The sequence below is a fragment of the Poecilia reticulata genome, linkage group LG11 (assembly GCF_000633615.1).
Source record: "Poecilia reticulata strain Guanapo linkage group LG11, Guppy_female_1.0+MT, whole genome shotgun sequence".
In the NCBI taxonomy this organism is placed as follows: domain Eukaryota; kingdom Metazoa; phylum Chordata; class Actinopteri; order Cyprinodontiformes; family Poeciliidae; genus Poecilia; species Poecilia reticulata.
Genome location: NC_024341.1, coordinates 19,819,158 through 19,830,865, shown reverse-complemented (window position 1 = coordinate 19,830,865; position 11,708 = coordinate 19,819,158). Strand labels below are relative to the sequence as shown.

The following is an 11,708-nucleotide window of genomic DNA, read 5'->3' as shown; positions in this document are numbered from 1 at the left end:
TTAAAATGTGCTAATCTACATATTGAACACATTTATAAAGTGCGTGGAAATTTCATGTTGAGAATTTAATTTAAATTTGAATTAACTTAATGCTTGAGTTACATTGATTATATAGAGACTATTGGGCATAAAARTAATGATACCACTGATTATTTTGTTTAAAAAAAACTGAGTTTCTAAGCACAACCTACATCCAAATGTGGAATTTATGTAAAACATGATAGTGGCTCTGTTATGCTCTGGGCCTGCAATGACATAGCACACTGTAAAACATCTGAAAGTGATTTAACTTGAAAGTGAAATGAAATTGTTTGGTTTTAACTCAGAAATTTAAGTTGATGAAGTTGATTCATCAACAAAAAAAAAACAAGTTTTCTAAACATTGTTTTCATGTTCATTAATCTTGAATTATGAGTTTTAACTTAATGCTGCAAACCAGCATTAAGTTGCTGGTTTGCAGCAACTTAATGCTGCATAATCTTGCATATTATGAAATAGTAATTTCATAATATGCAAGAAAAAAACCGCCCTCACCTATTTTTGGAGCACACCTTTTCACTCAYGTTGTCAAGTTAGACTACTTATTTTGCTTTAGAATAAATTAAATTCTTGTTTGAAATTGCATGAATAAAAATTCTGATTTGATAATTAATTTTATTAAACATCAGAATGAATTCTGCTCAGAAACATTTAGTGTGAACAGGACATGATCCTCAAGCTTTAAAATAAACATTTGCCTTAATGAAACACCAGAGTCWGATCAATGCAACRCACTTCCATCCCAGGATACAAAAACATGCCGCCAAGCATTCTGGGAAATAGTTCCCACTCCTGTCTTTTTCTTCTTTCAGTTTTTTAAATGCTAACCTAAAAACTCTCGTTTATTCAACTGTTGGAGGTTTGACAAAATTAATCAGAAGTTAACACAACTTAATACTGAAAGTTCATCTTTCACAAACTCACACATTTAGGTGGATATTGGGGCAAATAATAACTTCTCCACGTTTTAAAACCGGTTAGGTTGTCTTCTGGCTGAAACGTTTCTGTTTAAAGTCTTCAAAACGACATTAATGCTGCACCATTTCTGTAGTTTGAACTCCTTTTGTTTCTCAGTTTGCATGCACATTAGTTCAGTTGCTAGCAAATTATGTGTTGCAAGTGTCCAGTCAGAACAGCCAACATTTCGTCTGTTGGTTGTTCTCCTCCAACAGAACAAAATGCATCTTTTGTTCTGTTGGCAGAGAAAATTGCAGAGAATCATAGCTTGACTACAAAAATGCTCCTTTAAATGCAGCAAGCAAGCAAAAACCTCTGAGGGTTTGCATGTGTTGCTGTGAGAACACGAAATAACCAATGTTTTGCAGAATAAGCAAGATGAACTCAAACTAAATTTATCTAGTGGCTTTTATGCATTTCTGTAGCACTGTGTCCCTCTATTTAAAAGAAAAATAACACATTTGAACACTTTCTGTTTTAATGCACTTCTAAAGCGAAACACCTCTGGTATTTTAAATAAATTAGAGTCAGCATTTTATAGTTTCCTGACAGTTTTTGGCATGAACAAAACTTCCTTGGTGAGATTGTGGTGACTCATTGTCTTGGTGGCAACATATYTGGGKAYTAGCTGCTGCCTGCAGCGGTAACTTATCCTTGACAGTGCATACCTACCAGCTTTGATCATTAGAAGCTGAAGCAAGACCGGCCTCCCGCCACGACTACAATCTAATCATGTTCCCTGTAGCTGGCAGCTCTCGCCCTCCAAAGGCTGCTATCTGCATGGGGTCTCGCCACCACTCTGGCTCCAGCATAAAAGGCTCTCACCAAGAAGCAGAAACAAACAATTCACCAGCTCCAGATAGAAAAAAGGGGGTTTATCTAAAAATACTGTCASCCAAAACAAAGTAGGGCTAACATTTTAAGAGAATATCAAACTTAAACCGTTCATTGGTGCAAGTTAGGTTTTGTTTTTTTTGTTGTTGTTGTTTACATAAAGGAGCTTCAACTATTTTGTTCTATTGAGAAATTAATTCAAGTTCTTCTTTGGCTTCTTTTTTCAAAACAGATCATTATTTACCCTGTAAGATAAGTGCTAGGTGACGGCTGAGTGTGCGTTTGTTCCTGTTTACAGGAAAGTTTCCTCCCATTACGCACATTCTRCCCGTCTCTATCAGASCCACTATTAYTTAATGATGCTTCTTCTCTTGCTTGCAAATGTAGAAATATAAAGTGAAGGCTCATGTCCTGACCATCAAACCCTGTAGAAAATAATGCAAAGGCTGCTGCAGGCAGGAAGTGAGACTAGCGCCGGGTAAAGCAGAGATGAATGAAGTCAGACCTTTACGTCCTTATCGCTTCTATTCGTTTCTTCTCTGACTATTATACCGGTAATTAAAGCCAAAATAATGGCAAAGGCCATTTATTAGCAATTATTTTTGAAAACTTTGTAATCTAACAAGTTTAAACAGAATTTAAACAGATCATCAGCGATYTCATGGTGCGTTGAAGGTGGTCGTAACTAAAAGCAAAGTCTTCAGCTGCTGTTTCTGTTTTCAACGTTATGTTAGTCTATACATGAGAATACAAAGGGGTTAATATTTAAGGAGTTGGTGAAAATGACATTTCAAGGATTTCTCAAGTGTTTCAAAAATCAATCGCAGAATTAATCAGAAAGTAACTCAGATMTTTTCCTATAGTGTTGTGTGTTTCTACCCCATCAAAACGAAAGACTMAAGTTGCTTTCTGACGACTACAGCAATACTAAGGAAAATGTGTGGCTCAGTGGAAATCTGACACCACTGAWTACAGCTGGTGTGAGCAAAAAGAGGGAGATGTTGCCATGGAATCACAAAGCCTTTATGCTTATTGGTACATGACTATACTTTTTAAGAACAAAAAAATTGATGAATAAATCTGAAATATAATTTCTCATGTATTCATACTCTGCATGGTAAAAGCAATAGAAATTGTAACAATGGGAAGAAAAGAAAAGAGTAAGGGAAATCAGGGTTGACCATCGTCGGCATCACCTCCACAATATTTAGTAACAATATTGTAACGACACTTTCTTGACATCATCCTGGTCTAATTTTTACACTTGAGAACTAAACATGGAACTACYTTTTTGTTTAAGGGAAGAAACACAACTTATTACTAGTTCCTGACAAATAAACTGATGGTGGAAGCACAGAAACCTCTCACATTTCAGGCCCTTAGTAAACATCAAATAGCAGATATTCTATCTAATCTGTGGTAGTCAGGGAAAGATAAGTGAAGAAATAAAACTGAAGTGTCCCGCTTGTTTTCACGCTCAAACTGTTCAAGGTCACAGAGCGAACGACTTCTGACACCACTGAAAAACAGGTTACTAGTTCCCGTTTTAAAAGTTAAAACGCAACAGACTTGACAACACTTTATGACTAACACAGAAACTGTGGCTGTAAAACTATTTGAGCAAAGTCATTTTTGCTAATTATGCTGAGGCCATTTCCTCTCATTTGCTGGATAGTCTTGCAATTAGTTAAAACTTTGCTGGAGAGGATTTTTATCTTCTCAAGGCAGAACAGAAATTTAAGTGAAAGCGAACTTAGTGTTTAGGACTTTTTTTTATAGGAAATCAACTTTGCTGCTTTATTCTTCTAAAGCCTAATTTGTTTTCATTGTTACTCTGACACAGAAAGGAGGTGTGTGTGTGTGTGTGTGTGTTTTTTTTTTTTTAAGCTTTCAGACTGACAGCCCGTTATAAATGGTTCTGTGTGTTTTATAGCTGCCTGTAAATGCCTGAACTCTCCTCTAAAGCCCTCCTCCATGTCACAGTGACGTGGTGGGCAAAAAGTGCAACGTGGACGGAGCAAATAACAACACGAAGCATGAACCGATAGTGATCCTGTGTCCACCTCCGCCCCCCCCACCCCAGCCTCGTCCGTGCGCCTACCTGTTCTGCCAGCCTTGGATCAGGTTGGTGTATTTGCTCAGCACTCCTTCCAGCTGCCTCCTGCGCGCATGCAGCTGCWGCTGCTGCTGCTGCTGCAGACTCACGCCGCTGCCCTGCACCGTCCCCCGGCCGCCTCCAGCTCCAGCCGAGCCTCCCAGAGAACCGGAACCGGGGCTGTGCGAGCCGCTCCGACTTGCGGGCTTCCTGGGCGACGACGCGGAGTTGGTTCTGTTGGTCCCGGGACTGCAGAGCGTCTTTTCCATCCTGGCTTCGGGACTACAGAAAAGCTGGCGGAGGAGAGGAGGAGGAGGAGGAGGAGGAGGAAGAGGAGCAGAAGAGGGAGGATGGGGATGGAGCCGACGCAGCAGCGTGTAGTGGAGGGATTTCAGCAGAGCATGCGGTAAACAGAGCGACGGGTGTCCGCTGAGCTGAAGCAGAGGCAGTGCATGTTCATCAGCTGGTTGAAGCGTCCCTCGATGCGACGGGAAGCTGACATAATCCTCGGTGTGTTGAAGCCGTGCTCTCTCCTCTGCAGCAATGTGCCCTGTGCCAAAGTGTTTCTGCTCCAGCGTTTTTCCTGCTGGGAAGGAGAGCAGCGCGCAGACACTCCCACTCCACACTGAGGACCGGCCCCCGGATGTTGCAATGCAATGCAAAAAAAAAAAAGACAGGAAAACCCTGTGATGAGTCACGTTTCGCACCGAAACTCAGCAGTGTGTTGTCACAGCTGCAGGAGGAGCACAGATCAGGAAGAATAGCAAATTACACTATGATGCATGTGAAATATCAAGATATACCTTACCTGATCAAATGTTGAGTTTTCTTCATGAAAAAAATCATGGACCCTCTCAGTAACACATAGATGCAAAAAAAATAATAATATTGTGAAAAATCTCAATGGTATCTGTCACTTATTTCAAAACGTGAAACTTGAATATGCACAGAAGAAATATTTCCATCCTTTGTTGCAGTTTTGTTTATCTTGCGTTCAGAGCTGATAAATAGTTACATTTACTCAGTTACAGTTACTTGAGTAACTTTTAGGAAAGAAATGTACTTTTGGGAGTATTTTTACTTTTTACTTTTACTTGAGTAATTTTATTATGAAGTATCACTACTCTTGTTGAGTAAAATGTTTGAATACTCGACCGACTGTGAGTAACTGAATGGAGAGAAAATTTGTTTTTACCAAAAATTAACAAGACACRGACATACACCTTTTTTTTTTCTTCAAAAAAGTTTTATCACATATGTATTGAAAGAAAATGTGAATTATTTTTATTTTAGTATTTAAAATACCAAAAATTTCCACATAATTATAGTTTGGTCATTCTTTTGATGTCATTGTCAAATATTAAATGGCTAAAGTTTAGATCAGTTACTCTTGAGTAATCTTTACACCAAATACTTGAGTATTTTTTCATTGGACGGTTATTTTTTACTTTTACTTGAGTAAAAATATTATATTCTTCCTTCAGTATGATTTTTGGGTACTCTGTCCAATCAAATTATGTTTTTATTCCACTTTCCTTTGTGTCAAGACAAAGATGGGTCTTTATTCTGCCTGGCCAGTAACAATTTTGCTGAACCATTTCCTGAGTTATGAACATTAAACATCTGCCTCACTTGAAAGCCATATTTTCTTATATTTCCAATCATCAAGTTTGGCTAAAACATTGAATTTCCTCCCACTAAATCTACTAATACTACCTTAAAGGTTGGATTTTTTTTTCTCCAAATTTTACACTGTGAGACTATGACACCACGGTAATGAATTAATTTCCCCTGCATCAATGAAACTCTAAAAGCCTCGTCCTCCAGGTATCAACCAGCGCTCGTCCCCACTGGCACAATCATGGCCATGACAACCAGAATAAAAAGGTCATGCTAATGAGAGCCGGACAGAGAAGCATCGCAGGCTCTTGGAAAACTGCAGGCATTGTGTTGAGAAATCGAAGGCATACCTAATGAAGCTCTGCAGGACTCTTAGATAGACGGATAGATTCTGCTGTGCATCGGCTGACGCAGTCACAGAGATCAATAAAACTGAGTAAAAGTAAAAAAAAACAAAAAAAAAACACATCTCTGCAGGCAGCAGAGAGTCAATGGTTGTTAAAAGCTTGAGCTTGGAGTCAGGCTGGAGTCAGCTGCATTTAATTATAAGAGCGCATTGTCCCGTGGTAAATTAAAAGCTTTCACTGTTATACAAGCACATACTTCCTGAAAACCTTTTCAATCTTACTTTCGTTTTTGGCTTCTGTAGCGTTCGGTTTCTGAGGTCATCAAGGATTATTATTCATGTTCCTCCACACCATCTGGATGTCAGCGCATTTCCTTCAAGAAAGTCTATTTTCCTTATATTTAGTTAAAATATACATTTACTTTGCACACACTCTGCTACCTTAATAAAATAACACAGAAAACTCTTTCTTAGCGCTGAAACGCAAGCCGTTACCGCCAGAGCATAAAACCCACTGTGAGGCATGGTGGTGGCAGCTCATGATCACAAGTCACTGTCAGTTTATTTATAAAGCACTTTAACTCGGGGCGCACCAATTTATCAGCCAGCCGATTTCCTTAATGTTGAGAGATTGTGATCAGCCGATACTTACATATGAAGCTGATCTCATTCACAGATCTTTTCTACGTCTACAAAGGTCTAAAACTCAACCACTTAATCTTCTGCTCTGCTGTGAGAAAGCTTTGACTGACAGACTGGCCCACCAGGTCATGTCTGCACACTTGCAGTTAACAATAGTCACCTCACTGTCTCCTAATCTTGTTATATTTAGCGACGTTTCAGACAAAAAAAATTGGTATCGGCCAAAATCAGAATTGGGCTTTTGAAAGATTGGCAATCGGCCAATCAGTGCAGCACAAACTTTAACAGATAACTTGTGATTGTATCAAAGTGCTTTATGTTAATCGCTAACCACAATAAGATAAGACTCACAGCAATAAAACATGGCAACTGAAACATATAAGATGAAGCTGTGGCAAAAAATTATAAACAATTTCCAATACTAGTCAGTTTTGGCCTTCAGTTGTTAGAAAGCTGGAGTTGAAGAAGGATCACAGAGAGTCCAAGCAGAATCCCAAATCAACAAAACAGTTTCACCTGAAAAGGGTTGAATCTTCGGTCAGGTGACCCGAACAGCCGCTCTGGACAACAGACGTTTTGTTACATTTTAACAGGAATGTGTAGAGATTTATTGCCTTTCATTGGATTTGAACAGGCAGTGTTCAAGCGTTTTTGGTTTTTCAAGAATAAACGAAATGAAATGAAGAAATATAACTTGCTCAATCATTTCTTCCCCTATTTTTCCATATTACTTCTACTTTCATGGGAAAACTGCACTCTGGATAGCATTTAACTGGTCTAACATGTGAGGAAAAACTGCGACTCTGCAGTCAAAATTTATATATCTTAAAACCAAAAGAAAGAAGTCAAAGCCATAAAAATGTACAGAATTTACTTGAGAAGAAAGTTTTGGCAAGAATTCAATGTTGCTGTCAGATATCTGTGTGCTTATTAATCTCCTCCCAGAGGCAAGAACATCCTGGGTCGTTAAATAAAGGACATCCTTAGACTCTGACAACTTCATTCATCAAACAATAAGGCTGCTGAACCAGTTTTAGATGTATTTTCACATGTATAGAGCTTCCTGCTCATCATCTGCATAAGATGAGAATGTGAGCGTTCAAACTGGAAAGTTTGTTCTGGTCTCACTTTAGAGTTCTGCTAACTTGACGCTTGGTTTTCCAAAACATGTAGAGAGTTAACTGGAATGAGGTTCCATGTTTGTTTTTAAAGACTTACAGAAGCTGAGCAACAAATAATTATATTACTTTACATGTTTCCAATGCACTTGAGTAAAGCCACAAGAAACTGTTTTCTGTTAAATCATCCCTCTTTTCTTGTCTCCTCATCTTTATCCTTCTTTTAACTTTCATTTTCTCTCCCCTCCATGACGTTAAATATTTAAGTCAAGCTTCTTTAAAACAGCCGTGGCATCCTCATCATGACTTTGCTGAACAGGAACATGCTGCTTTAAGACTCAGAGGAGTTTGTCCTCGAAGCAGACCTCTAAAACATGAATGAGTTCATCCCCCAGCTCTTTGACTCGGTACGCGTCCGATCTCCTCCTGCTTCAGATTTATGTTGGCCGAGGCCGACCCTCATCTTCCTCCTCCGCCTGTCTGCTCTGCAGCGATTGCAGGAGAGGAAGATCCAACATGAATGTGAGCTCTTTCAGATGCCACCTCTTCAAATCCTTTCTCTTTTTGACTCTAAAGATAATTTATTCACTGTAATATTCAATAAATTGGAATATGCATTCCAATTAAGTTCATTTGTCAGACTAAAAGGACTTTTTAAAAATAGTCTTTAAGCAATAAATGTGGGTTTTCTTCCACATTTTGATTACGTTCTTGTTGATTATTTACATTCCATAGATCTTGCCATATTAGTTAAATCTGTTGTTTTTAGTTTCTTAGTTTATTATTGTGTTCCGTTTGTGTGTTTGAATTTATTTCTCTTAGGTCTGTGTTAGTTTGCAGTTCCGTTCTTTGTATCACACTGCAAAAACACAAAGTTTTACCATTTTATGTGTAGTATAAATATCTTAGTAAACTTAAAATAAGACAAAACAAACTTATAAGTAACTTTTCAGCAAGATATAGAAACTTGTTTTAAGTAAACAATTCCTTAATATATATTTTTTTAAAGTATTAGTTCTATTAGCATTAAATTCACTTATAATAAGAATTTTTCTCATGTTAGAGGTAGACAAAGGCTTTTTTAAAAACAATATTAAGTAATTATTTACTTAAAGCACGACTCCTATTTCTTGCTGAAGTTACTTGTAGCTTAAGACTCTGGTTAAAAGATGAACATCTCCTTGCTCTGATGCTTTGATTTTCCCATCATGCTTCACCTTCCTTCACCTCGAAGCCTGAAAAGTGTGACAAAGAGTTGTGTTAATTGATTAAATCTGTCAGACCTCTCATTGTAACTCTGCACACGTTCCTGAAAAAGGTCACTTGGAGAACTTCCGAAGAAGAAGAAGAGGAGAAGGAGGATTTGTCCCGAAGCAGCCGTCAGAATTTGAATAAGCCCTGTTGTATGTTATCTGCAGCTTTTCAGCTCTTGACTGTGTAAGCTTGTCTGTCCTCGTTTCAGCTGCACTGCCAATCACTTTGTGTGCTGAAACACGTAATCAGGGAGAGGCCAAAGCAAACCTAGATAATAATTCACAGAGGAACACACTCCAGCCTTGGACTGTTCGTTTCTGTGTCCTATTAAAAAAATGCAGGAGCAGATTAACATGTTACTCCCCCTAATTGTTCCAGGCGGCTGTGGAGRTGATCACAGCGGCGTTTGTWTTGATAACATTTTATCTGCTCTTTGGAAACTCTGCAGTCCACCCGAGCTTATCTCATGTGTAAATAAGCTCCGGCTCGGTTTCACACCGAGGCGATCTGAACGTTGGGATTCCAGGTCACGCAGGGCACGACTCCGTCTGAGCGTTTTAACGTTTACAGGAAAGGTGTAACGCGGTCTCAGTGCGTGCTGTCATGTTTTACGAAGACCAGAGGCCTCGCCTGTAAACACCTCATAGAGCTATTGACCCAGTTTGCTGACGAGGCCAATTCACTCTGTAGTGAGTGTGTTTGTCTTTGTTTATGTTKCCCATTTAGGACTTTTTCTAGCAGATTTAGTGGCTTTCTGAAGGCCAGTGGACCTATAATAGGGAGYAAAGCAGCATGTTTATTGTAAAGATTTTATTGTTAATTAAATTAAGTGAAGTTTAGAATTTGGAATATTATGATAAGAGGAAAGGTTATGACGAAAGCATAAATGAATGGAAGCCAATATAAAGTCCAAAAATGGGTCAGTTACAAACTTGTGTGTGTGTGTGTGTGTGTGTGTGTGTGTGTGTGTGTGTGTGTGTGTGTGTGTGTGTGTGTGTGTGTGTGTGTGTGTGTGCGTGTGTGCGTGTGTGTGTGGTAGATGTAATTTCTTGGTTTTGTGCCAGTGAGTAAATATTTGACTGCACTGTGCACCTCAGTTTAATTTCCATTACACGTGAGAAAAAGGGCTTTAAAAAGAAATCACACTCCTTAAATCTATTCATCTCATTTCATCACAGCTACAAACTTCTGTACATTTTAGTGGGACTTTATGTGACRGAACAAAGTAAAGCAGAAGTGGAGGGAAAGTAAATTCATGGTTTTCAAATTTGAAAAGTGTGGCGTGTACCTGTGTCCRTTTTCTCTGACTCAATACTTAGTAGAACCAGGTTTCCTGAGATGTGCCACTAACAGAGCTATGAAAAATACAAAACTGAAACCAGATTCAAAATAATAATAYAATTCTTTCATTAGCTCAGAGACTTTTTACCTAGCTTTTCTTTCTGGCTTTGATTTTAGTTTAATAATTTCAACATTTTTGAAACAAGGATGARACCGATATGGTGTAAATATGGTGACAAAGCTTTGATAAATAAAGTTTTAAAACCTTACCACATATCCTCAGCAGAGTTTAGGTTTCCCCTGTGACTGGGCCATTCAAATACACAAGTTTGTATTTATCTAATCAGATCTGCTGTAGCTCTGGTTCTGTGTTTAGAGCTGAACCGTTGCACCAAATCAAATCCTTTCCAGATTCGTCAGGTTTCCTTCCAGGATTGTGTTTTATTTACCGCCATATTCTCATCAACTCCAACCAGCATCGCAACCCAGATGAGGAAAAGTGTCACTGCAGCATGATGCTGCCACTGCCATGTTTCATCATAAGACTATAGAGTTCAAAATGATCTGCTCTGTGTGTGAAAAAGTTTCAAATGACCAAAGGATTTTCTTAGACTTACTTGCTGTGTTTTTAGGGGGTTGTATCAKGACAAAAATTTGTTTTTCATACTTTCTTAAGGTACTGCAGATGATAATAAAGTAAAGTAACCGAAGTTRGAACTATTTCACAGAGTTAAATCAATCAAAGTAGTGGAAAATGAACTAAAGGAAAAAACCCACATGCAGCCTCAGATCCAGAGACACACAGCGGGTGTCAGTCTTTTACTGAAAAGACAAACTAAATTTAATCATTACAGCCTTTTACAGTGCCAGCAAGCCACAGGATTTCACAAGAATGTTGTAAAAGAAAACTGAGAACCAGGGACTTCATGTTCTCTAGCAGTTAAATTACAAACAAGGAGCAGGTGAGAGCAACATAACCACAACAGAACAAACTCAAATCACAAAACAAGCAAAAAATCTGAAACCTAACACAAATGATGCTACAAACATCTCAATCAAACCCCACTCCCTCACATTTATCCRTTCCTAACAGCCTTCTTTTTTCATGATAAAATCTACTCGTGTCCTTGAATGCCCTCGATGCAACTCTTCTCTGTTTTTAATTTATTTATCTCTGATCTCAACATACTAATTAGCTCAAGCCCACCTCCATGCTCCCCAGCTGCAGCTGCTCTTCTTCCACTCCAAACCTCTCCATATTGACTACATTATGTATAAGGAGTTACAATTATTAGAAAAGCTGGCCCATGCTGCCACTTTTGACAAATGTTGATCAAATGTTGTGAGTTTAGACATGAGTGATAAGAGTAATAAACTCTGCTTCATGATTTCGCATATGAACAAGTGGACAACGGTGAAATGCGCCTCGGAGAAATAGAAGAATCCAAGGATGGATGGATGGATGGATGGATGGATGGATGGATGGATGGATGGATGGATGGATGGATGGATGGATGGATGG

The 11,708-nt window shown here is 38.6% G+C and overlaps 1 protein-coding gene and 1 long non-coding RNA gene across 3 annotated transcripts in view; both read right to left on the bottom strand.

The window, feature by feature from the left end:
• osbpl10a (oxysterol binding protein-like 10a) overlaps positions 1–5,155 on the bottom strand; it is a 99,778-nt gene extending 94,623 nt beyond the window's left edge. The window contains exons 1-2 of one of the 2 annotated variants that reach the window (XM_008422419.2): positions 4,734–5,155; positions 3,932–4,550 (exon numbers count right to left, since the gene is read on the bottom strand). In XM_008422419.2, coding sequence (XP_008420641.1) covers positions 3,932–4,194 — 263 coding nt within the window. In that variant the 5' untranslated portion in view covers positions 4,195–4,550; positions 4,734–5,155. Of the gene's footprint in view, positions 1–3,931 lie in introns of both variants that reach the window. The other variant, XM_008422418.2, reaches the window with a different exon arrangement.
• Positions 5,156–7,112: 1,957 nt separating this feature from the next.
• Positions 7,113–9,108, bottom strand: LOC108166732 (uncharacterized). The gene is made up of 2 exons (XR_001777107.1): positions 8,761–9,108; positions 7,113–8,136 (listed from the first exon to the last, which is right to left on the bottom strand). It is a non-coding gene; the product is annotated as an uncharacterized LOC108166732 (long non-coding RNA).
• Between the last annotated feature and the right edge of the window lie 2,600 nt (positions 9,109–11,708).